The sequence below is a fragment of the Hemiscyllium ocellatum genome, chromosome 5 (genome assembly GCF_020745735.1).
Source record: "Hemiscyllium ocellatum isolate sHemOce1 chromosome 5, sHemOce1.pat.X.cur, whole genome shotgun sequence".
NCBI lineage: Eukaryota > Metazoa > Chordata > Chondrichthyes > Orectolobiformes > Hemiscylliidae > Hemiscyllium > Hemiscyllium ocellatum.
Window position 1 is genome coordinate 140,395,478 of NC_083405.1, and position 24,565 is coordinate 140,420,042.

Genomic DNA, 24,565 nt, shown 5'->3' on the forward strand with positions numbered 1-24,565 from the left:
TGTCCAGCATGTGTCAGCTGTTTTGATCTTTACTGAATGGTTACACCACAGAAAGAAGCCATTTGGCCCATCATTTCAGTGCCAGCTCATTATTACTGCTCAACATGGAATGAGGCAGAGTAACTGTGCCAAAAGTGCCACTCCCCCAGCTGTTTGCTGCAGCCCCTGCACATGTCAACCTGAACCTCATGGAACTGTGATCACTATCTCTGAAATGTTTCACAACAAAGGGATGATCCCCTTGACCCACTTCATTCCTGAGATTCCCATTGAGCTGGGAATGGATACGTAGTGCTGTAAATGTACTGCTCCAAGGTCCCAGACACACCTTCCAGGTGAGGCAGCACTTTACCTGTACTTCCACAATCTGGTCTACTGCATCAGCTGCTCACAATGTGGTCTCCTCTACATTGGAGAAACAAAACATAGACTGGGTGACCTCTTCATAGATCATCTATGTTCTGCCCGCAATAAAGACCCAGAATTTCCAGTTGCCTGCCACTTTAGCACCCCACCCTGTTGCCTGGCCAATATCTCTGTCTCAAGCTTCTCTAGTGCTCCAGAGAAGCTCAGCACAAGCTGGAAGAACAGCATCTCACTCTCCACTGGGGACCCTGCAGCCACTGGACTCAATACTGAGTCTCTGGATTAGTGATGCTGGAAGAGCACAGCAGTTCAGGCAGCATCAGGCTCTCTGCCTTTATTCCTGAGAAGGGCTTTTGCCGAAATGTCGATTCCCCTGCTCGTTGGATGCTGCCTGAACTGCTGTGCTCTTCCAGCACCACTAATCCAGAATCAGGTTTCCAGCATCTGCAGTCACTGTTTTTACCTCAATACTGAGTTTAACAATGTTAGGGGTTGAGCATCTTCTCCTATGTCCTTACCCCAACCCCTACACCCAGACTTTGTCATCACATGGACTACTAGGGTAACCTTGACCCACTCCTGCCTCTGCCCAACTATTTTCTTCAGTAACCGTTCATCTCTCAGGCTCCACCACCACCCCAACCCAACTTCAGCATAAGCACCAACCTTTTCCCAACTACGATCAGTTCTGAGGAAGGGTCACTGGACGAAATATTAACTCTGCTTTCTCTCTACAGATGCTTTTTTCAGCAAACTACTGAGTTTTTCCAGCAATTTCTGATTTCTAGTTTCAGCAGTTCTTTGCTTTTGTTTCCAGTTTTCTGAACTTATCCAGCGTCTCTTCATCTCTGAAATGCCCCATCCCAGGCAACATCCTGGTGAACCTCCTCTGCAACCCCTCCAGTGCAGTCAGATCCCTCCTATAATGTGGTGACCAGAACTGCACATTGTCCTCCAGCTGTGATCTAACCAAAGTCCTGTACAGCTCCAACATAACCCTCCCTGCTCTTATAATCTACGCTTGGACTGATAAAGGGAAGTGTCCCGTATTCCTTCCAAACTGCCCTATTAACCTGTCCTGCTGCCCGAGATCTCTTGGTTCCTCCTCGTGTCCTGCCATTCACTGAGTACTCTCTTGTCCTGTTCCCTCTTCTAAAGTGCGTCCCATCACATTTATTTTATTCAAGAATTGAGAAGGGCCTGTTCCGAGAGCTGTCTCCATGTGTGTGAGTCATGTACCTACCTGTCAGACACTGTATCCCTGTGTAGTCAGAAGGACACTGGCAGGTATTGGGGGCAATACATCTCCCTCCGTTAGCGCACGGCAAGTCACACACAGCTTCCCAATGGAGAAGAGAAAATTCAGGGGTCACTACAGACACTGACATTTCATTGACAAAAATCCCACCCACACCTACAAGGAGAATGGGAAAACTGGACAGTGATCTTGATGAACAGCTCAGGCAGGGCTGTAGTCAGACCACACACTGGTCCATAATAAATTCCACTCAGTGGCCTCTCCCTGATCACTGGGCATGCCAAAGATGGCAAGATCAAAGACACAGCTCCTTTAACGGTCACCTTTGAGATTGCAGGTTGTGAGAGCAGTGGAACTGCAGCTGGATACGTCCAGGTACTGCTGCTGGGAGCGTAAACCGAGTCATTCAGGAGCATGGGTTTCACAGAACCTGTTGGAATTAAACTCCAACGACATAATGAAGAAATCGGGAATGGAAAGCTTCTCTTCGTGATGAAGACTGAAGCTAACACCAAATCTCAAAACTGTACCTCCTTCAGCATTGCACTTTCCAGACTGAAACCTGGCCTGCCCACTGTGTGCCCCTAGACCTAACTGCCCTCTGAAATGGTCAAGTGAACCACTCAGAGGTATCAAAATACGACAAAGTCTCACAGGTGAAATGAAACCAGATGGACACCTGGCATCAACTGAGACACCAGAGGGTGCTCTGTCAATCCTACAGGGACCTCCTCATCAACATCACGGGGTTAGTGCCAACAGTTTGTGGGCGGCACGGTGGCACAGTGGTTAGCACTGCTGCCTCACAGCGCCAGAGACCCGGGTTCAATTCCCGCCTCAGGCGACTGACTGTGTGGAGTTTGCACGTTCTCCCCGTGTCTGCGTGGGTTTCCTCCGGGAGCTCCGGTTTCCTCCCACAGTCCAAAGGTGTGGACATGTTGGGCCGAAGGGCCTGTTTCCACACTGTAAGTAATCTAATCTAATCTAAGTTGGAGAGCTGTCTCGTAGACTGGGCAAGGCACAGCCTGACTAAATCATACTCAGGCAACCATACCAGCAGGACAGGACCAGCAGAGGAAGTGGCACAGGAGTGATAACAGAGTGACGGACTGTCATGGGTCAGTGCTGAGGGAGCGCCGCACTGTCGGGGGGTCAGTGCTGAGGGAGTGCCGCAATGTCGGAGGGTCAGTGCTGAGGGGGTGCCGCACTGTCGGAGGGTCAGTGCTGAGGGAGTGCCGCACTGTCGGAAGGTCAGTGCTGAGGGAGTGCCGCACTGGCGGAGGGTCAGTGCTGAGGGACGGTGACACTGTCAGAGGGTCAGTACTGAGGGAGGGCCGCACTGTCAGAAGGTCAATGCTGAGGGAGCACTGCACTATCAGAGGTTCAAAATTGAGGGAGTGCTGCACTGTCAGAGGGTCAGCGCTGATGGAGCGAGCACTGACACAGGGTCAGTGTTGAGGGAGTGCGGCATTGTTGGAGAGTCAGTGCTGAGGGAGCGCCGCACTATCGGAGGGTCAGTGCTGAGAGAGCGCCACCCTGTCGGAGGGTCAGTGCTGAGGGAGCGCCGCACTGTCGGAGGGTCAGTGCTGAGGGAGTGCTGCACTGTCGGAGGGTCAGTGCTGAGTGAGTGCCGCACTGTTGGAGGGTCAGTGCTGAGGGAGTGGGCACTGTTAAAGGGTCAGTGTTGAGGGATGGTGACACTATCGGAGGGTCAGTACTGAACGAGGGCCGCACTGTCAGAGGGTCAATGCTGAGGGAGTGGGCACTGACACAAGGTCAGTGCTGAGGGAACGGGCACTGTTGGAGGGTCAGTGCTGAGGGAGTGGGCACTATTAAAGGGTCAGTGCTGAGGGACGCCGACACTGTTGGAGGGTCAGTACTGAGGGAGGGCAGCACTGTCAGAGGGTCATTGCTGAGAGAGTGGGCACTGACACAGGGTCAGTCTGAGGGAGTGCCGCACTGTCGGAGGGTCAGTGCTGAGGGAGCGCCGCACTGTCGGAGGGTCAGTGCTGAGGCAGCAGCGCACTGTCGGAGGGTCAGTGCTGAGAGAGTGCCGCGCTGTTGGAGGGTCAGTGCTGAGGGAGTGCCGCACTGTCGGCGGGTCAGTGCTGAGGGAATGCCGCACTATCAGAGGGTCAGTGCTGAGGGAGTGCCGCACTGTCAGAGGGTCAGTGCTGAGGGAGTGCCGCACTGTCAGAGGGTCAGGGCTGAGGGAGTGGGCACTGTCGGAGGGTCAGTGCTGAGGAAGTGCTGCAATGTCGGAGGGTCAGTGCTGAGGGAGTGGGCACTGTCAGAGGGTCAGTGCTGAGGGAGTGGGCACTATCACAGGGTCAGTGCGGAGGGAGTGCCGCACTGCTGGAGGGTCAGTGCTGAGGGAGTGCTGCACTGTCGGAGGGTCAGGGCTGAGGGAGTGCCGCACTGTCGGAGGGTCAGTGCTGAGGGAGTGCCGCACTGTCGGAGGGTCAGGGCTGAGGGAGTGGGCACTGTCGGAGGGTCAGTGCTGAGGAAGTGCTGCAATGTCGGAGGGTCAGTGCTGAGGGAGTGGGCACTGTCAGAGGGTCAGTGCTGAGGGAGTGGGCACTATCACAGGGTCAGTGTGGAGGGAGTGCTGCACTGCTGGAGGGTCAGTGCTGAGGGAGTGCCGCACTGCCGGAGGGTCAGGGCTGAGGGAGTGCTGCACTGTCAGAGGGTCAGTGCTGAGGGAGTGCCGCACTGTCAGAGGGTCAGTGCTGAGGGAGTGCCGCACTGTCGGATGGTCAGGGCTGAGGGAGTGGGCACTGTCGGAGGGTCAGTGCTGAGGAAGTGCTGCAATGTCGGAGGGTCAGTGCTGAGGGAGTGGGCACTGTCAGAGGGTCAGTGCTGAGGGAGTGGGCACTATCACAGGGTCTGTGCTGAGGGAGTGCCGCACTGTCGGAGGGTTAGTGCTGACTGAGTGCCGCACTGTCGGAGGGTTAGTGCTGAGGGAGTGCCGCACTGTCGGAGGGTCAGTGCTGAGGGAGTGCTGCACTGTCAGAGGGTCAGGGCTGAGGGAGTGGGCACTGTCGGAGGGTCAGTGCTGAGGGAGTGCTGCACTGTCGGAGGGTCAGTGCTGAGGGAGTGGGCACTGTCGGAGGGTCAGAACTGAGGGAGTGCCGCACTGTCCAAGGATCAGTGCTGAGGGAGCACCGCTCAGTCAGTGGGTCAGTGCTGAGATAGTGCCGCACTGTCGGAGAGTTACAACTGTGGGAGTGCTGCATTGTTGAAGGGTCAGGACTGAAGGAGTGTCACACTGTCAGAGGGTCAGTGCTGAGGGAGTGAGCAATGTCAGAGAGTCAGTGCTGAGGAAGCACTGCACTGACTAAGGGTCATACTTAGGGAGTTCTGCAATTTTGGAGGCAAAATTAGTGTGGTGCCGGACAAGCACAGCAGGTCAGGCAGCATCCAAAGAGACGGAAAATCGATCTTTCAGGCAAAAGCCCTTCATCAGATATGTTAGTTTTTATTGATGGAAGGATTGAGTTTTGGAGCCATGAGGTCATGCTTAGGGAGTGCCACACTGTCGGAGGGTCAGTGCTGAGGGAGTATTGTACTGTCGGATGGTCAGTGCTGAGGGAGTGCTACACTGTCAGAGGGTCAGTGCTGAGGGAGCGCCGCACAGTTGGAGGGTCAGTGCTGAGGGAGTGCTACACTGTCAGAGGACAAGTGCTGAGGGAGTGCTGAACTGTCAGAGGGTCAGCGCTGAGGGAGTTGGCACTGTTGGAGGGTCAGTGCTGAGAGAGTGTCGCACTGTTGGAGGGTCAGTGCTGAGGGAGTGGACACTGTTGGAGGGTCAGTGCTGAGGGAGTGCCGCACTGTTGGAGGGTCAGTGCTGAGGGAGTGTTGCACTGTTGGATGGTCAGTGCTGAGAGTGTGCCGCACTGTGGGAGGGTCAGTGCTGAGGGAGTGCCGCACTGTTGGAGGGTCAGTGCTGAGGGAGTGCTACACTGTCAGAGGACAAGTGCTGAGGGAGTGCTGAACTGTCAGAGGGTCAGCGCTGAGGGAGTTGGCACTGTTGGAGGGTCAGTGCTGAGAGAGTGTCGCATTGTTGGAGGGTCAGTGCTGAGGGAGTGGACACTGTTGGAGGGTCAGTGCTGAGGGAGTGTTGCACTGTTGGATGGTCAGTGCTGAGAGTGTGCTGCACTGTGGGAGGGTCAGTGCTGAGGGAGTGCCGCACTGTTGGAGGGTCAGTGCTGAGGGAGTGCCGCACTGTTGGAGGGTCAGTGCTGAGGGAGTGCCGCACTGTTGGAGGGTCAGTGCTGGGGGTGTGCCGCAGTATCTTGGATATGGTGTTTTGGATGAGATATTTAATAATGGCTGAATGGGACTTCTTAAGGATTCAGAGAATCGCTAGGCCCTATTTTAATATGTCACCAACACGAACCAAACAGACTGCGCAGTGTTGCATTCGAACGGCCTGGATGAGGGCAGATCTGAATCCACACCTCAGAATTCCTGAGATTTGCAGACAGGATTTTACACTTACCTGTTTGACAGCCCGTTCCAGCCCAGCCCTCTGGACACAGACACATGTTCGACCGCATACATGTCCCACCATGTGAACATGGCGGGGAACACATCGCTATGGACAGAGAGAGAGAGAGAGAGAGAGAGGTGAGGGGTGCTGCTGATGTTTGACCAGGCACCTTAACACAGACTCCCTGTTACTATGGTTAACCCTCCCCGGGATTAGTGGGATTAGTTTTGGGATTGATACAGGGCTATGGGGAGAGAGTAAGGATAACGGATTAGTTTAGGGATTGCACATTACAGTTGCGCTTTTCCAGCAACACATTTTTCTGATCTCGAGCATCTGCAATCCTGACTTTTTCCTACATTAGAGCAGTGAGCCTCGGATGGACAACAGATCACTGCAGTGTCTCAGTGGTCGATAACTTTTACTGTGGGATTGATACAGGGCTATGGGGAAAGAGTGGGGCAGTGGGATTAGTTTGGGGATTGATACAGGGCTATGGGGAGACAGCGGGGCATGGGATTAGTTTGGGGATTGATACAGGGCTATGGGGAGACAGCGGGGCAGTGGAATTAGTTTGTGGATTGATTCAGGGGTATGGGAAGAGTGTGGGGCAGTGGGATTGGTTTGGGATTGATACAGGTAAGTGGGAAGAGAGCAGGGCAGTGGGATTGATACAGGTCTCAGGGATGGGAATAGAGCTGAAAATGTGTTGCTGGAAAAGCGCAGCAGGTCAGGCAACATCTAAGGAACAGGAAATTTGACGTTTCGGACATAAGCCCTTCATCAGGAAGGTCCTGATGAAGGGCTTATGCCCGAAAAATTGGATTAATTTGAGAATGTTATAGTGTAGTATTCTGCCTATGGTAACTGTGAATTCTTCAATACAAGGTGCGTCATAACTCCCAGTATTGGGCAGGTTGGCTGATCAATCTGCAGAATGTATGTCATTGAGAGTTGTGGGAAGGGGCAAATATTCTCCTTTAAAAGAAAAGGGATGAATTCACAGAATCATAGAATGTGGAAGCAGGCCTTTCAGGCCATCAAATCCACATCAACCCTCTGAAGATATTCCAAACTAGACCCACTGCCCCACTGTTAAACGCTCAGTCAGAACAACGCTAGGCTGATCACAGCCCCAATCCTAGTTCCCTGTATCCCCACAGCCCCAACTCCAGTTCCCTGTTTTCCCCGAATAGTTTCCAATGAATTAGTTAGGAATTGTTGGCTACTGCCTTAAGGATCCAAGAGCCCAGAGTCCACCAGCTCCCAGGCATTCCCACTCCCAGTCATCCCAATCACCCGCATTCCCAATCCTGGTCTGTCACATCCCGATCCCCCGCATTCCCACTCCTGGTCTGTCACATCCTGACCCCCAGCATTCCCAATCCTGGTCTGTCACATCCCGATCCCCCGCATTCCCAATCCCGGTCTGTCACACCCTGATCCCCCGCATTCCCAATCCCGGTCTGTCACATCCCGACGCCCAGCATTCCCAATCCCGGTCTGTCACATCCCGATCCCCCGCATTCCCACTTCTGGTCTGTCACATCCTGATCCCCCGCATTCCCAATCCCGGTCTGTCAGATCCCGATCCCCCACATTCCCAATCCTGGTCTGTCACATCCCGATCACCTGCATTCCCATTCCTGGTCTGTTATTTCCTGAGTCACAGTCCACCCGGATACAGGGACATACCGGAGCAGCCGGGACCGGGATATCCAGCAGGACAGTCACAGGTGTCAGGAGCTACACAGACGCCATCGTTCTGACAGACAGGATGACAGACAGCTGCCAGACAGGGAGAGGGAGAGAGAGTGGTCATGGTTTAACACAGCAATATACACCAGCCTCACAACACATAGCTCAGTCAGAGAACTGATCAAGTGGGAGAAGGATCGCTCTACACTGTCTCAATCGAACCTCCCAGGGACAGGGACAGCATGGGGTTAGATACAGTGTAGAGCCGCCTCTACACAGTCCCTCATCAAACACTCCCGGGCCAGGGACAGCACGAGCAGGGAGCTGTACCTGTCTCCCTCTCTGATGCGCTGGGGTGTGGGGACTGTACTGGTCTCTCTCTCTCTGATGCACTGGGGTGTGGGGACTGTACTGGTCTCTCCCTCTCTGATGCGCTGGGGTGTGGGGACTGTACTGGTCTCTCCCTCTCTGATGCGCTGGGGTGTGGGGACTGTACTGGTCTCTCTCTCTCTGATGCGCTGGGGTGTGGGGACTGTACTGGTCTCTCCCTCTCTGATGCGCTGGGGTGTGGGGACTGTACTGGTCTCTCTCTCTCTGATGCACTGGGGTGTGGGGACTGTACTGGTCTCTCCCTCTCTGATGCGCTGGGGTGTGGGGACTGTACTGGTCTCTCTCTCTCTGATGCGCTGGGGTGTGGGGACAGTACTGGTCTCTCTCTCTCTGATGCGCTGGGGTGTGGGGACTGTACTGGTCTCTCTCTCTCTCTCTGATGCGCTGGGGTGTAGGGACTGTACTGGTCTCTCCCTCTCTGATGCGCTGGGGTGTGGGGACTGTACTGGTCTCTCTCTCTCTGATGCGTTGGGGTGTGGGGACTGTACTGGTCTCTCTCTCTCTCTCTCTGATGCGCTGGGGTGTGGGGACCGTACTAGTCTCTCTCTCTCTGACCCTCTGGGGTGTGGGGACTGTACTGGTCTCTCTCTCTCTGACCCTCTGGGGTGTGGGAACTGTACTGGTCTCTCTCTCTCTCTGATGCGCTGGGGACTGTACTGGTCTCTCTCTCTCTGACCCTCTGGGGTGTGGGGACTGTACTGGTCTCTCTCTCTCTCTGAACCTCTGGGGTGTGGGGACTGTACTGGTCTCTCTCTCTCTCTGATGCGCTGGGGACTGTACTGGTCTCTCTCTCTCTCTCTCTGATGCGCTGGGGTGTGGGGACCGTACTAGTCTCTCTCTCTCTGACCCTCTGGGATGTGGGGACTGTACTGGTCTCTCTCTCTCTGACCCTCTGGGGTGTGGGAACTGTACTGGTCTCTCTCTCTCTCTGATGCACTGGGGACTGTACTGGTCTCTCTCTCTCTGACCCTCTGGGGTGTGGGGACTGTACTGGTCTCTCTCTCTCTCTCTCTGATGCGCTGGGGTGTGGGGACCGTACTAGTCTCTCTCTCTCTGACCCTCTGGGATGTGGGGACTGTACTGGTCTCTCTCTCTCTGACCCTCTGGGGTGTGGGAACTGTACTGGTCTCTCTCTCTCTCTGATGCACTGGGGACTGTACTGGTCTCTCTCTCTCTGACCCTCTGGGGTGTGGGGACTGTACTGGTCTCTCTCTCTCTCTGACCCTCTGGAGTGTGGGGACTGTACTGGTCTCTCCCTCTCTGATGTGCTGGGGTATGGGGACTGTACTGGTCTCTCTCTCTCTCTCTCTGATGCGCTGGGATGTGGGGACTGTACTGGTCTCTCTCTCTCTCTCTCTCTCTCTCTGGTGCGCTGGGGTGTAGGGACTGTACTGGTCTCTCTCTCTCTCTCTCTGATGCGCTTGGGTGTGGGGACTGTACTGGTCTCTCTCTCTCTCTGACCCGCTGGGGTGTGGGGAGCCGTCGCCTGTTACTCACGTTCACACTTGCTCTTGTCGTCAGTCCTGGAGCGGTAACCCGAGGAGCAGCTACAGCTGTAACTGCCGGCGGTGTTATTACACAGCTGCTGACAACCGCCCTTCACAAACTCCCCGCACTCATCCACATCTACACAACGGGAGCAAGCAGAGCTCAGAGTGAGGGTCCAGTGACACCCATCCCCTTCCCTAATCCCCTTCATCTGCATTACACCCCCCAGCCATGGCTCTGTGACTGAACCCGTGGGCAGGGGAGCAGGAGGGGGGACTGGGAGGCAGGGCGTGGGCCTGGATGGTCAAGAGGAGGCAGTGAGGGACCGGTGGAGGAACTGGGAGGCAGGAGGGGGAGTGTAGTGCAAGACGAGGGACTGAGGGCAGGAGTATGGACTGGGGACAGGAGGGGGAGTGGGGGGGGTCAAATGTAGGGACTGGGGTAGACGGGGCAGGGTGCAGAGAAAATCATCCCCAAGCTTGGTGAGTTGGTGTCGCCCCCTTTCAGGGCAGTGCTGAGTGATCGATGGTGTGTCTGTGTGTCTGTGTGTGTGTGTGTGTGGGAGGGTGGGTTTTGTGTGTGTGTGTGTGTGGGCGGGTTTTGTGTGTGTGTATGTGTGTGTGTGGGCGGGGGGGTGGGTTTTGTGTGTGTGTGTGGGCAGGTTTTGTGTGTGTGTGTGTGGGGGTGGGTTTTGTGTGTGTGTATGGCGGGGGGTGGGTTGTATGTGGATGTGTGGCGGGGTGTGTGTGTGTGTATGTGTGTGGGTGTGTGGCGGGGTTGTGGTTTGTGTGTGTGTATGTGTGGCGGGGGGGTGGGTTGTGTGTGTGTGGGTGGAGGGGTGGAGTTTGGATGTGTGTGTGTGTGTGTGTGTGTGGCGGGAGGGTGGATTGTGTGTGTGTGTGTGTGTGTGTGTGGTGGGGGGGGGTTGTGTGTGTGTGTGGTGGGGGGGTTTTGTGTGTGTGTGTGGTGGGGGGGGGTTGTGTGTGTGTGTACCTGGTGGAGAGGGCTCTGTCTTTTCTCTCAATGTACCTTTAACAGAAACATTGATGGCATCATCAGTGAGCTGTGACACTGTCACCAGACAACTTGAAGGTCTCAGGTCCCATCTTACCCTGGGTGGTTAGCACTGCTGCCTGCTAGCGCCAGGGACCGCGGTTCGATTCCAGCCTCAGGCAACTATCTGTATGGAGTTTACACATTCTCCTGTGTCTGTGTGGGTTTCCTCCCACTGTCCAAAGATGAGCAGATCAGGGTGGGATAACCATGGGAAATATAGAGTTAGGGTAGGGGTTTGGAACTGGATGCGATGTCCTTCAGAGGATCAGTACAGTCTCAAATGGCCTCTATCTGAACTATTGGGAATCTACTCTATGATTGCATGTTATAAAGTTATTAACGTTAGCCCAGACACACCTGTGGAATGTAATGTTTGTGTATAAGAGTTATCTGTGGTTTCACACTGATACCATGATATCCACACCTGGTTTATTACAACATGACAGATAACAGGCAACAGAACATTAAAAACATCACCCAAATCGAGCAAACTCACACGAGGGAGATGGGGAGATGGGGAGATGGGGAGAGGGGGAAGAGGGGGACACAGAAAGGCAGATAGATGTCAAGCTGGGAGAGCACAGCAGATCAGACAGCATTCCAGGAACAGGGACATCAATGTTTTGGGCTGAAGCCCTTCTTCCTGTCCCTCAACTGCTGTGCTCTCCCAGCTTCACATTCACTGACTCTGGCTTCCAGCATCTGCAGCCCTTATTGTCTCAAAGGTGGATAGGGGTAGGTTGACAGAGGAGGAAGAAGAAAGGGAGAAGCAGAGAGACAGGGGGATGAGCTTGTGAGTGAGTGCCAGGGTGAAGTGGAAATCCCCACGCCTCATGGTAACTTCACAAGGACAGTCGGAGATCAGTCGGGGGTGGGGGGATTCCTATTGTTTGACTTACTGACTCAGGAATGGAAACAGACCATAGGCCACTGATTTGGCACCTATACAACTCCCCCTTCACCTGTACACCTCCCTCCCTCCTGTACACCTCCCTCCCTCCTGTACACCTCCCTCTCTCCTGTACACCTCCCTCTCTCCTGTACACCTCCCTCTCGCCTGTACACCTCCCTCTCTCCTGTACACCTCCCTCCCTCCTGTACACCTCCCTCTTGCCTGTACACCTCCCTCCCTCCTGTACACCTCCCTCTCGCCTGTACACCTCCCTCTCTCCTGTACACCTCCCTCTCTCCTGCACACCTCCCTCCCTCCTGTACACCTCCCTCCCTCCTGTACACCTCCCTCTTGCCTGTACACCTCCCTCTCGCCTGTGCACCTCCCTCTTGCCTGTACACCTCCCTCTATCCTGTGCACCTCCCTCTCGCCTGTACACCTCCCTCCCTCCTGTACACCTCCCTCTTGCCTGTGCACCTCCCTCTCGCCTGTACACCTCCCTCTATCCTGTACACCTCCCTCTCGCCTGTACACCTCCCTCCCTCCTGTACACCTCCCTCTCTCCTGTACACCTCCCTCTCGCCTGTACACCTCCCTCTCTCCTGTACACCTCCCTCCCTCCTGTACACCTCCCTCTCGCCTGTACACCTCCCTCTCTCCTCTACACCTCCCTCCCTCCTGTACACCTCCCTCTCGCCTGTACACCTCCCTCTCTCCTCTACACCTCCCTCTCGCCTGTACACCTCCCTCTTGCCTGTACACCTCCCTCTCGCCTGTACACCTCCCTCTCTCCTCTACACCTCCCTCCCTCCTGTACACCTCCCTCTCGCCTGTACACCTCCCTCTCTCCTGTACACCTCCCTCCCTCCTGTACACCTCCCTCCCTCCTGTACACCTCCCTCTCGCCTGTACACCTCCCTCTCGCCTCTACACCTCCCTCTCTCCTGTACACCTCCCTCCCTCCTGTACACCTCCCTCTCGCCTGTGCACCTCCCTCTCGCCTGTACACCTCCCTCTATCCTGTGCACCTCCCTCTCACCTGTACACCTCCCTCCCTCCTGTACACCTCCCTCCCTCCTGTACACCTCCCTCCCTCCTGTACACCTCCCTCTCTCCTGTGCACCTCCCTCCCTCCTGTACACCTCCCTCTCGCCCGTACACCTCCCTCTCACCTGTACACCTCCCTCTCGCCTGTACACCTCCCTCTCGCCCGTACACCTCCCTCTCGCCTGTGCACCTCCCTCTCACCTGTACACCTCCCTCTCTCCTGTACACCTCCCTCTCTCCTGTACACCTCCCTCTCGCCTGTACACCTCCCTCTCGCCCGTACACCTCCCTCTCGCCTGTACACCTCCCTCTCGCCTGTGCACCTCCCTCTCACCTGTACACCTCCCTCTCTCCTGTACACCTCCCTCTCTCCTGTACACCTCCCTCTCGCCTGTGCACCTCCCTCTCGCCTGTACACCTCCCTCCCTCCTGTACACCTCCCTCTCTCCTGTACACCTCCCTCTCGCCTGTGCACCTCCCTCTCACCTGTACACCTCCCTCTCTCCTGTACACCTCCCTCTCTCCTGTACACCTCCCTCTCGCCTGTACACCTCCCTCTCGCCCGTACACCTCCCTCTCGCCTGTACACCTCCCTCTCGCCTGTGCACCTCCCTCTCACCTGTACACCTCCCTCTCTCCTGTACACCTCCCTCTCTCCTGTACACCTCCCTCTCGCCTGTGCACCTCCCTCTCGCCTGTACACCTCCCTCCCTCCTGTACACCTCCCTCTCTCCTGTACACCTCCCTCTCGCCTGTACACCTCCCTCTCGCCCGTACACCTCCCTCTCGCCTGTACACCTCCCTCTCGCCTGTACACCTCCCTCCCTCCTGTACACCTCCCTCTCGCCTGTACACCTCCCTCTCGCCCGTACACCTCCCTCTCGCCTGTGCACCTCCCTCTCTCCTGTACACCTCCCTCTCGCCTGTACACCTCCCTCCCTCCTGTACACCTCCCTCTCTCCTGTACACCTCCCTCTCGCCTGTACACCTCCCTCTCGCCCGTACACCTCCCTCTCGCCTGTACACCTCCCTCTCGCCTGTGCACCTCCCTCTCACCTGTACACCTCCCTCTCTCCTGTACACCTCCCTCTCGCCTGTACACCTCCCTCCCTCCTGTACACCTCCCTCTCGCCTGTATACCTCCCTCTCTCCTGTACACCTCCCTCTCTCCTGTACACCTCCCTCTCTCCTGTACACCTCCCTCTCACCTGTACACCTCCCTCTCGCCTGTACACCTCCCTCCCTCCTGTACACCTCCCTCTATCCTGTGCACCTCCCTCCCTCCTGTACACCTCCCTCCCTCCTGTACACCTCCCTCTCGCCTGTACACCTCCCTCTCGCCTCTACACCTCCCTCTCTCCTGTACACCTCCCTCCCTCCTGTACACCTCCCTCCCTCCTGTACACCTCCCTCTTGCCTGTACACCTCCCTCTCGCCTGTGCACCTCCCTCTCGCCTGTACACCTCCCTCTATCCTGTGCACCTCCCTCTCACCTGTACACCTCCCTCCCTCCTGTACACCTCCCTCCCTCCTGTGCACCTCCCTCTCGCCTCTACACCTCCCTCTCGCCTGTACACCTCCCTCCCTCCTGTACACCTCCCTCCCTCCTGTACACCTCCCTCTCGCCTCTACACCTCCCTCTCGCCTCTACACCTCCCTCTCGCCTGTACACCTCCCTCTCTCCTGTACACCTCCCTCCCTCCTGTACACCTCCCTCTCGCCTCTACACCTCCCTCTCACCTGTACACCTCCCTCCCTCCTGTACACCTCCCTCCCTCCTGTGCACCTCCCTCTCGCCTCTACACCTCCCTCTCGCCTGTACACCTCCCTCCCTCCTGTACACCTCCCTCCCTCCTGTACACCTCCCTCTCGCCTGTACACCTCCCTCTCGCCTGTGCACCTCCCTCTCGCCTGTACACCTCCCTCTATCCTGTGCACCTCCCTCTCACCTGTACACCTCCCTCCCTCCTGTACACCTCCCTCCCTCCTGTACACCTCCCTCTCTCCTGTACACCTCCCTCTCGCCTCTACACCTCCCTCTCGCCTGTACACCTCCCTCTCGCCTGTACACCTCCCTCTCTCCTGTACACCTCCCTCTCGCCTGTACACCTCCCTCCCTCCTCTACACCTCCCTCTCGCCTGTATACCTCCCTCCCTCCTGTACACCTCCCTCTCGCCTGTACACCTCCCTCCCTCCTCTACACCTCCCTCTCGCCTGTATACCTCCCTCTCTCCTGTACACCTCCCTCTCGCCCGTACACCTCCCTCTCTCCTGTACACCTCCCTCTCGCCTGTACACCTCCCTCCCTCCTCTACACCTCCCTCTCGCCTGTACACCTCCCTCTCTCCTGTACACCTCCCTCCCTCCTGTACACCTCCCTCTCTCCTGTACACCTCCCTCTCGCCTGTACACCTCCCTCTCGCCTGTACACCTCCCTCCCTCCTCTACACCTCCCTCTCGCCTGTACACCTCCCTCCCTCCTCTACACCTCCCTCTCGCCTGTACACCTCCCTCTCTCCTGTACACCTCCCTCCCTCCTGTACACCTCCCTCTCGCCTGTACACCTCCCTCTCGCCTGTACACCTCCCTCCCTCCTCTACACCTCCCTCTCGCCTGTACACCTCCCTCCCTCCTGTACACCTCCCTCTCTCCTGTACACCTCCCTCTCGCCCGTACACCTCCCTCCCTCCTGTACACCTCCCTCTCGCCTGTACACCTCCCTCTCGCCTGTGCACCTCCCTCTCTCCTGTACACCTCCCTCTCACCTGTACACCTCCCTCCCTCCTCTACACCTCCCTCTCGCCCGTACACCTCCCTCTCGCCTGTACACCTCCCTCTCTCCTGTACACCTCCCTCTCTCCTGTACACCTCCCTCCCTCCTGTACACCTCCCTCTCGCCTGTACACCTCCCTCTCGCCTGTACACCTCCCTCTCTCCTGTACACCTCCCTCTCGCCTGTACACCTCCCTCTCTCCTGTACACCTCCCTCTCGCCCGTACACCTCCCTCCCTCCTCTACACCTCCCTCTCGCCTGTACACCTCCCTCTCGCCTGTACACCTCCCTCCCTCCTGTACACCTCCCTCTCGCCTGTACACCTCCCTCTCGCCTGTACACCTCCCTCCCTCCTGTACACCTCCCTCTCGCCTGTACACCTCCCTCTCTCCTGTACACCTCCCTCTCGCCTGTACACCTCCCTCCCTCCTCTACACCTCCCTCTCGCCCGTACACCTCCCTCCCTCCTCTACACCTCCCTCTCTCCTGTACACCTCCCTCTCGCCTGTACACCTCCCTCTCGCCTCTACACCTCCCTCTCGCCTGTACACCTCCCTCTCGCCTGTACACCTCCCTCTCTCCTGTACACCTCCCTCTCGCCTGTACACCTCCCTCCCTCCTCTACACCTCCCTCTCGCCTGTATACCTCCCTCCCTCCTGTACACCTCCCTCTCGCCTGTACACCTCCCTCCCTCCTCTACACCTCCCTCTCGCCTGTATACCTCCCTCTCTCCTGTACACCTCCCTCTCGCCCGTACACCTCCCTCTCTCCTGTACACCTCCCTCTCGCCTGTACACCTCCCTCTCGCCTGTGCACCTCCCTCTCGCCTGTACACCTCCCTCCCTCCTCTACACCTCCCTCTCGCCTGTACACCTCCCTCTCTCCTGTACACCTCCCTCCCTCCTGTACACCTCCCTCTCTCCTGTACACCTCCCTCTCGCCTGTACACCTCCCTCTCGCCTGTACACCTCCCTCCCTCCTCTACACCTCCCTCTCGCCTGTACACCTCCCTCCCTCCTCTACACCTCCCTCTCGCCTGTACACCTCCCTCTCTCCTGTACACCTCCCTCCCTCCTGTACACCTCCCTCTCGCCTGTACACCTCCCTCTCGCCTGTACACCTCCCTCCCTCCTCTACACCTCCCTCTCGCCTGTACACCTCCCTCCCTCCTGTACACCTCCCTCTCTCCTGTACACCTCCCTCTCGCCCGTACACCTCCCTCCCTCCTGTACACCTCCCTCTCGCCTGTACACCTCCCTCTCGCCTGTGCACCTCCCTCTCTCCTGTACACCTCCCTCTCGCCCTTACACCTCCCTCCCTCCTGTACACCTCCCTCCCTCCTGTACACCTCCCTCTCTCCTGTACACCTCCCTCTCTCCTGTACACCTCCCTCTCGCCCTTACACCTCCCTCCCTCCTGTACACCTCCCTCCCTCCTGTACACCTCCCTCCCTCCTGTACACCTCCCTCTCTCCTGTACACCTCCCTCTCTCCTGTACACCTCCCTCTCGCCCTTACACCTCCCTCCCTCCTGTACACCTCCCTCTCGCCTGTACACCTCCCTCCCTCCTCTACACCTCCCTCTCGCCTGTACACCTCCCTCTCGCCCGTACACCTCCCTCTCACCTGTACACCTCCCTCTCGCCTGTACACCTCCCTCTCGCCTGTACACCTCCCTCCCTCCTCTACACCTCCCTCTCGCCTGTACACCTCCCTCCCTCCTGTACACCTCCCTCTCGCCTGTACACCTCCCTCTCTCCTGTACACCTCCCTCTCGCCTGTACACCTCCCTCCCTCCTCTACACCTCCCTCCCTCCTGTACACCTCCCTCTCGCCTGTACACCTCCCTCTCGCCTCTACACCTCCCTCTCGCCTGTACACCTCCCTCTCGCCTGTACACCTCCCTCTCTCCTGTACACCTCCCTCTCGCCTGTACACCTCCCTCTCGCCTGTACACCTCCCTCTCGCCTGTACACCTCCCTCCCTCCTGTACACCTCCCTCTCGCCTGTACACCTCCCTCTCGCCTGTACACCTCCCTCCCTCCTCTACACCTCCCTCTCGCCTGTATACCTCCCTCCCTCCTGTACACCTCCCTCTCGCCTGTACACCTCCCTCCCTCCTCTACACCTCCCTCTCGCCTGTATACCTCCCTCTCTCCTGTACACCTCCCTCTCGCCTGTATACCTCCCTCTCTCCTGTACACCTCCCTCTCGCCTGTACACCTCCCTCTCGCCTGTACACCTCCCTCTCGCCTGTACACCTCCCTCTCTCCTGTACACCTCCCTCCCTCCTGTACACTTCCCTCTCGCCTGTACACCTCCCTCTCTCCTGTACACCTCCCTCTTGCCTGTACACCTCCCTCTCGCCTGTACACCTCCCTCTCTCCTGTACACCTCCCTCTCGCCCGTACACCTCCCTCTCGCCCGTACACCTCCCTCTCGGCCGTACACCTCCCTCTCGCCTGTACACCTCCCTCTCTCCTGTACACCTCCCTCTCGCCTGTACACCTCCCTCTCGCCTGTACACCTCCCTCTCGCCTGTACACCTCCCTCCCTCCTGTACACCTCCCTCTCGCCTGTACACCTCCCTCTCGCCTGTACACCTCCCTCCCTCCTCTACACCTCCCTCTCGCCTGTATACCTCCCTCCCTCCTGTACACCTCCCTCTCGCCTGTATACCTCCCTCCCTCCTCTACACCTCCCTCTCGCCTGTATACCTCCCTCTCTCCTGTACACCTCCCTCTCGCCTGTACACCTCCCTCTCGCCTGTACACCTCCCTCTCGCCCGTACACCTCCCTCTCGCCTGTACACCTCCCTCTCGCCTGTACACCTCCCTCTCGCCTGTACACCTCCCTCCCTCCTGTACACCTCCCTCTCGCCTGTACACCTCCCTCTCGCCTGTACACCTCCCTCCCTCCTCTACACCTCCCTCTCGCCTGTATACCTCCCTCCCTCCTGTACACCTCCCTCTCGCCTGTATACCTCCCTCCCTCCTCTACACCTCCCTCTCGCCTGTATACCTCCCTCTCTCCTGTACACCTCCCTCTCGCCTGTACACCTCCCTCTCGCCTGTACACCTCCCTCTCTCCTGTACACCTCCCTCTCGCCTGTACACCTCCCTCTCTCCTGTACACCTCCCTCTCGCCTGTACACCTCCCTCTCTCCTGTACACCTCCCTCTCGCCCGTACACCTCCCTCTCGCCTGTACACCTCCCTCTCTCCTGTACACCTCCCTCTCGCCTGTACACCTCCCTCCCTCCTGTACACCTCCCTCTCGCCTGTACACCTCCCTCCCTCCTGTACACCTCCCTCCCTCCTGTACACCTCCCTTCCTCCTGTACACCTCCCTCCCTCCTGTACACCTCCCTCTCGCCTGTACACCTCCTTCTCGCCCGTACACCTCCCTCTCGCCCGTACACCTCCCTCTCGCCCGTACACCTCCCTCCCTCCTGTACACCTCCCTCCCTCCTGTACACCTCCCTCTCGCCTGTACACCTCCCTCTCGCCTGTACACCTCCCTCTCTCCTCTACACCTCCCTCTCGCCTGTACACCTCCCTCTCGCCTGTACACCTCCCTCTCTCCTCTACACCTCCCTCTCGCCTGTACACCTCCCTCCCTCCTGTACACCTCCCTCTCGCCTGTACACCTCCCTCCCTCCTGTACACCTCCCTCCCTCCTGTACACCTCCCTCCCTCCTGTACACCTCCCTCTCGCCTGTACACCTCCCTCCCTCCTGTACACCTCCCTCTCTCCTGTACACCTCCCTCTCGCCTGTACACCTCCCTCCCTCCTGTACACCTCCCTCCCTCCTGTACACCTCCCTCCCTCCTGTACACCTCCCTCTCGCCTGTACACCTCCCTCCCTCCTGTACACCTCCCTCTCTCCTGTACACCTCCCTCTCGCCTGTACACCTCCCTCTCTCCTGTACACCTCCCTCCCTCCTGTACACCTCCCTCTCGCCTGTACACCTCCCTCTCTCCTCTACACCTCCCTCTCGCCTGTACACCTCCCTCTCGCCTGTACACCTCCCTCTCTCCTCTACACCTCCCTCTCGCCTGTACACCTCCCTCCCTCCTGTACACCTCCCTCTCGCCTGTACACCTCCCTCCCTCCTGTACACCTCCCTCCCTCCTGTACACCTCCCTCCCTCCTGTACACCTCCCTCTCTCCTGTACACCTCCCTCTCGCCTGTACACCTCCCTCTCGCCTGTACACCTCCCTCCCTCCTGTACACCTCCCTCCCTCCTGTACACCTCCCTCCCTCCTGTACACCTCCCTCTCGCCTGTACACCTCCCTCCCTCCTGTACACCTCCCTCTCTCCTCTACACCTCCCTCTCGCCTGTACACCTCCCTCTCGCCTGTACACCTCCCTCTCTCCTCTACACCTCCCTCTCGCCTGTACACCTCCCTCCCTCCTGTACACCTCCCTCTCGCCTGTACACCTCCCTCCCTCCTGTACACCTCCCTCCCTCCTGTACACCTCCCTCCCTCCTGTACACCTCCCTCTCGCCTGTACACCTCCCTCTCTCCTCTACACCTCCCTCTCGCCTGTACACCTCCCTCCCTCCTGTACACCTCCCTCTCGCCTGTGCACCTCCCTCTCGCCTGTACACCTCCCTCTCTCCTGCAGCGAGAACTTGGTTTCCCGCTCTGTTTTACTTTTATTTTTTTCTCTTTCCTTTCACCATATTTTCTTTTAGCTTTATTTTCCTTCTTCTCCGTGGGTGGGAATATGGGCAGCATGGTGCCGCAGCGAGAGTGGGCCACATGTGGAATGGGGACATGTCTTCTCCCAGTAATGACGCTGGCAGGAGCGTGGCCGGTCTCCCGGTGTTTAGGGGTAACCTCCCTGTGTTTGGGAACGGTCTCCCGGGGCCGGTTTCCCGGTGTTTGGGGACATTCTCCCGGTGTTTGAGGCCGGTCTCCCGGTGTTTGAGGCCGGTCTCCCGGTGTTTGGGGACATTCTCCTGGTGTTTGGGGCCGGTCTCCCGGTGTTTGGGGTCGGTCTCCTGGTGTTTGGGGCCGGTGTCCCGGTGTTTGGGGCCGGTGTCCCGGTGTTTGGGGCCGGTCTCCCGGTGTTTGGTGCCTGTCTCCCGGTGTTTGAGGACAATGGCAACGAAGGTCCTGGACAAGGCACCAGCAGCAGCTGTGTCTACAAGGTGGCTGCGTTGGCAAAGGGACATCTGCAGATGGAGTGGGATTCACAGCCTGGCTTGGCATTGGGCCTGGAGACTCTCGGTTGCGGGGTGAGTGTGGGTACAATGGTGAAGAGATGACATCTAAAGTGAGGCAACACTGACATTGGGGGAGCCAGGTACAGACGGGAGGTGAGGTGACAATGAGGTGGGGGTTAGGTGAAGGTAAGGTGGGGGGGGAATGAGGCGAGTTGAAAATGTGTTGCTGGAAAAGCGCAGCAGGTCAGGCAGCATCTAAGGAGCAGGAGAATCGACGTTTCAGGCATGAGCCCTTGTTCAGGGAGTGAGGCGAGGGTGAGGTGGGGGCGAGGTGATGGTGAGTGGGATGAGGAGAGGGTGATGCGGGGGTGTGGTGGTGGTGAGAAGAGTGGAGGAGAGGATGAGGCGGGGGTGAGGTGGGGGCGAGATGATGATGAGGTGGGGGTGAGGAAAGGGTGATGCGGGGTGAGGTGGTGGTGAGGAGAGGGTGAGGTGAGTGTGAGGAGAGGGTGATGTGGGGGTGAGGTAGGGGTGAGGTAGGTGTGAGGAGAGGTTGAGACGGGGATGAGGAGAGGGTGATGTGGGTGAGGTGGGGGTGAGGTGGGTGTGAGGAGAGGTTGAGATGGGGATGAGGAGAGGGTGATGCAGGGTGAGTGGGGCTGAGGTAGGGGTGAGGTAGGTGTGAGGAGAGGTTGAGACGGGGATGAGGAGAGGGTGATGTGGGTGAGGTGGGTGTGAGGAGAGGTTGAGACGGGGATGACGAGAGGGTGATGCGGGGTGAGGTGGGTGTGAGGAGAGGATGATGTGGGGGTGAGGAGAGGGTGAGGCGGGGGTGAGGAGAGGGTGATGTGGGGGTGAGGAGAGGGTGAGGCGGGGGTGAGGAGAGGGTGATGCGAGGGGAGGTGAGGGGGAGGTGATGGTGAGGTGGGGGTGAGGTAAGGGGGTGAGGTAAGGGGGTGAGGTGGGGTTGAGGTGAGGGGGTAAGGTAGTGAGGTGGGACTGAGGTGGGGTTGAGGCAATGGTGAGGTGGGGGTGAGGAGAGGGTGATGCAGGGATGGGTGGGGTGAGGCGAGGTTTATAAAATTATGAGAGGCATGGATAAGGTAAATAGACAGTCTTTTCCCTGGGGTCGGGGAGTCCAGAACTAGAGGGCATAGGTTCAGGGTGAAGGGGAAAGATAAGGTGGCACAGTGGTTAGCACTGCTGCCTCACAGCACCAGAGACCCGGGTTCAATTCCCGCCTCAGGCAGACTGTCTGTGTGGAGTTTGCACATTCTCCCCCTTTCTGCGTGGGTTTCCTCTGGGTGATCCGGTTTCCTCCCACAGTCCAAAAAGGTGCAGGTTAGGTGAATTGGCCAAGTTAAATTACCCATAGTGTTGGATGAAAGGGTAAATGTAGGGGAATGGGTGGGTTGCGCTTCGGTGGGACGGTGTAGACTTGTTGGGCCGAAGGGCCAGTTTCCACACTGTAAGTAATCTAATGTAATCTTTAAAAAAAACCTGAGGGGCAACCTTTTCACACAGAGGGTGGTACGTGTATGGAATGTGCTGCCAGAGGAAGTGGTGGAGGCTGGTACAATTACAACATTTAAGAGGCATTTGGGATGGGTATATGAATAGAAAGGGTTTGGAGGGATATGGGCCAGATGCTGGGATTAGATTGGGTTGGGATATCTGGTCGGCATGGATGGGTTGGACCGAAGGGTCTGTTTTCGTGCTGTACATCTCTATGACTCTATCTGATAGAGGTTTTCAGAATCAGGAGCGGGGCTGGACAGGGTAGACAGTGAGATGCTGTTCCCATTTGTAAAAGGAACAGGAATATGAGTGCACTGATCTAAAATAATTTGCAAACAAGCCAAAGGTGATGTGCAAAAAAAGAACTTTTACACACAGTGACTGATAATAACTTAGATAAAATGCACATTTTGTCAAACTTCACAATTTGCCCTAATCTGGACACTTTGCAAGAATAACATACAAAAAGTTGTGAGAGTGTGGAATGCTCTGGCTGAAAATGCCATGGTGGCAGGTTCACTGGAGGCTTCCAGGAGGAGAGTGGGTGAAACAATGTGTGAGGTTACAGGGAAATATCGGAGAACGGCATTAAGACACAATGCTTAGAGAATTAGTCCTGACAGGATGGTCCGAATGGCCTCTTTCCTTATAGGAGTGATTCTGCCTCACCTGAACAGCTCTTCCTGTCACTGAGCAGTTTCCAGCCAAGGTGGCAGGTACACTGCACCTGCCCGTCCACTCTCTCTGTGCAGATGTGTTCACAGCCACCATTCTGCATTCGACAGGAGGTGATACCTGCAACACCAAACACCAGGCTCAGCACAATCAGTCAGAGCAAATCTCCCAGTCAGACAATCCCAGCGCAGGGTGTCAGCAATGGAGCAATTTAGGAGCAATAGGTGTGTGTGTGTGTGTGTGTGTGTGTGTGGGGGGGGGGGGGGGGGGGGGGGGGGGGGGGGGGGGGGGGGGGTGGCGTGGACAGGTTATGTAGAATAACAGATACCCGGGAGGGAGTTACAGACTGGAATCTAATCAAGGGTGTCGGGGTGGTTTATATACAGAATAAAACATATACACACACTGTACCCATCTACCGCACCCACCCACTGTACACACACACACACACACACTACTCACACAGTAAACACAAAGTGCATCACACACTGAACAGACTTATGCTTTCCATCTGAATATTGTACACTCACACAGTGTACACTCTGTACTGACACACAGTGCATAAACACATTGTATACAGCACACTCTACTCCCATCTCCTCCATAGGCTGATAATGAACAGAGAAAGTGAGGACTGCAGATGCTGGAGACCAGAGTTGAAAAGTGTGTTGCTGGAAAAGCGCAGCAGGTCAGGCAGCATCCAAGGAGCAGGAGAATCTGCCTAGGAACCCTCCAACCACACGGGATGAATATAGATTTCTCCAGCTTTCTCATTTCCCCCCTCCACCTCCCCACCTTATGTCAGTCCCAACCCTCGGACTCAGCACCGCCCTCTTGACCTGCAATCTTCTTCCCAACCTTTCCGTGCCCAGCCCCTCTCCGGCCTATCACCCTCACCTTAACCTCCTTCCACCTATCACATTCCCAACACCCCTCCCCCAAACTCCCCCTCCCCCCCACCACCTTTTATCTCAGCCCACTTGGCATACCCTCCTCATTCCTGAAGAAGGCACCATACTTTTCAACTCTGATAATGAACAGACCCTGCTCTACAGCCTCATTCTGTCTACTCCCATTGTACATTCATACACACTGTTCATCTGCACTCTGTACACTGTACACCCACATACTATTATGGCCATGCTGTCAATCTCCTGTGACCATTCTGCTGCGCCTAGAGATCGTCAAATCACTTCGGAGAATGGAGCCCTGTAGTGTGTGTGTGTACATTAGATTCCAGTCTGTAACTCACTCCCAGGTATCTGTTCCCATAGAATAGAACCCCTGCAAAGGGGAAACAGGACAGTTTGCCCAAGAATCCACACTGACCCTCTGAAGGGTATCCCACCAGACCCATTCCCCTACCCGATTACTATACATTTACTCCTGACTATGCACCTAACCCACGCATCTCCGAACACTACGGGCAATTTAGCATGGCCAATTCACCTAACCTGCACAACTTTGGAATGTGGAATTCTGTTAGTCTATATATAACCCACCCCAAAACTCTCAGTTAGATTAGAGTCTGCAACTCCCTCCTGGGTATCTGGTATTCTATAAATGACCACCCCAAACCCTTCGATTAGAATCCAGTCTGTAACTCCCTCCCGGGTATCTGTTATTTTGTATATAAACCACCCTGAACCCTTTGATTAGATTCCAGTCTGTAATGCGCTCCCAGGTGTCTATTATTCTGTATATAAACCACCCTGAACACCTCAATGAGATTC

At 56.8% G+C, this 24,565-nt stretch overlaps 1 protein-coding gene across 3 annotated transcripts in view; it reads right to left on the reverse strand.

Moving 5' to 3' along the window:
* The window catches only part of LOC132815906 (multiple epidermal growth factor-like domains protein 6), an 87,893-nt gene that overhangs the window by 22,895 nt on the left and 40,433 nt on the right, over positions 1 to 24,565 (reverse strand). For all 3 annotated transcript variants that reach the window (XM_060825281.1, XM_060825283.1, XM_060825280.1), the window contains 5 exons: positions 22,827 to 22,952; positions 9,702 to 9,830; positions 7,812 to 7,904; positions 6,126 to 6,221; positions 1,610 to 1,705 (listed from right to left, as the gene is read on the reverse strand). In XM_060825281.1, coding sequence (XP_060681264.1) covers positions 1,610 to 1,705; positions 6,126 to 6,221; positions 7,812 to 7,904; positions 9,702 to 9,830; positions 22,827 to 22,952 — 540 coding nt within the window. The remainder of the gene's footprint in view (positions 1 to 1,609; positions 1,706 to 6,125; positions 6,222 to 7,811; positions 7,905 to 9,701; positions 9,831 to 22,826; positions 22,953 to 24,565) is intronic.